The sequence below is a fragment of the Helobdella robusta genome, assembly GCF_000326865.2.
Source record: "Helobdella robusta unplaced genomic scaffold HELROscaffold_71, whole genome shotgun sequence".
Classification (NCBI taxonomy): domain Eukaryota; kingdom Metazoa; phylum Annelida; class Clitellata; order Rhynchobdellida; family Glossiphoniidae; genus Helobdella; species Helobdella robusta.
The window spans coordinates 591,498-593,209 of NW_008705401.1; the positions used below are offsets into that span (position 1 = coordinate 591,498).

A 1,712-nucleotide genomic window follows, 5' to 3' on the forward strand; every position below is an offset into this window, starting at 1 on the left:
ATATTTGCAGCAGTAACAACAACAACAATAACAACTACTATCATCATCACCAGTATAATAATAATCAACACAACAGCAACAACAACAATGTTGACGATTATTATTATCATTACAACAACAACTATTATGACAACAACGAAGGTAACAGTTGCAGCCGATTATTTAGCTACTACGCAAGCAGACCGTCGTTGTTTTTTCCGCCGTTCTTTTACAACAATTTAATATACAACAACAACTACAACAACTACTACAACATCAACAGCATCAGTGACATCAACATCAACAACAACATCAACGACAATATCAACAAAACCGACGACATATTTAAAGAAAATAGTGTAAAAATTGACGGTCAGAACAGTCACAATGACAACAACAACAACAACGACGACGACGAAGATGTTGTTGTTGATGTTAGGAAGGTTGTAGACAACTACAAAGCAACAAAATCTAAAGTTTCAACATTTCAGCACAGCAGCAGCAACAACAACACTAACAATGATTGCGAGAGCAACTCCAACAACAGCAACAAAAGCAACGACGAACTTTTCAGCAGCCACAACAACAACAACAACAATTATCACAACATCTTCAACACCAACTACAACCATTTCAACTTTTTTGCTTACCCTCCGTCCACCAACAACATCATCAACAACAACGATGCAACAACGACACCTTTCTCATATTCAGATCTCACGAACGCCACTTCCAACTACTTCACCACCACCAACGACCACCACCACCACTACAACAACCCCAACAACTTCTTCAATCACCTCCAACCACACCACCCCCACCACAACTACCACCACAGCCACTACGCCATCGGTGGCGGTGGCGAAGTCAATCAACTCGGCGGAACATTCGTAAACGGTCGACCGTTACCGACTTCGATCCGACTGCGAATAGTCGAACTGAGTCGATCCGGGGTTCGACCGTGCGACATCAGCCGACAGTTGAAAGTCAGTCACGGATGTGTCAGTAAAATCTTGGCTCGATACCACGAAACCGGTAGTGTACTTCCGGGTGCGATCGGCGGAAGCAAACCGCGAGTCACTACCGAAAAGGTTGTTCGAGCTATTCGTCGGTATAAATCGGTCGAGCCGAGTATTTTTGCGTGGGAAATTCGCGAAAGATTGGTGGCTGATGGTGTTTGCGATAAATATAATGTGCCCAGCGTTAGTAGTGTCAGTCGGATTTTAAGAAATAAAAACTGCACCGGAAATAGTAAATCTGACGAGGATGAAGATGGCGAAGAAAATGATGGAAAGAAAAGAAGTAGCGCAAAAAGAATGAATGATGGATCGGTTAGTAATGGCGGAATCAAATTGAAAATCCGAAAACGCGATTGGGGGGAGGGGGATGAAAAAGATGACGACGACGACGACGATGATGACGGTGAGGATGATGTTGAAAGTTATAACAACAATAACGATAAAATGATAATGAGAAGGAAGATAAAAGAGGTTGATGGTGCTGACGCAGATGGTGGTGATGACGTCACGCTGGATAAGTTTTGTCGGTATCAATTTCGTCATCATCAACAACAACAGCAGCAGCAGCAACAACAACAACAACAACAACACAACAGCAAACACATGCCGCACCAAGATAACAACGTTTCGTCTTCATCGTCGTCGTCGTCGTCTTCATCGCAACGAACAACATCTACGGCAACGACTTCAACAACGACATCATTTACGACAAAA

The 1,712-nt window shown here is 42.9% G+C and overlaps 1 protein-coding gene across 1 annotated transcript; it reads left to right on the forward strand.

Moving 5' to 3' along the window:
• Nucleotides 1-839: 839 nt before the first annotated feature.
• On the forward strand, nucleotides 840-1,214 carry HELRODRAFT_89496 (hypothetical protein; the record flags this gene model as incomplete). The annotated part of the gene is made up of 1 exon (XM_009031220.1): nucleotides 840-1,214. A coding segment is annotated over one exon (375 nt), but the record flags the coding sequence as incomplete, so codon positions are not given.
• Nucleotides 1,215-1,712: the final 498 nt, after the last annotated feature.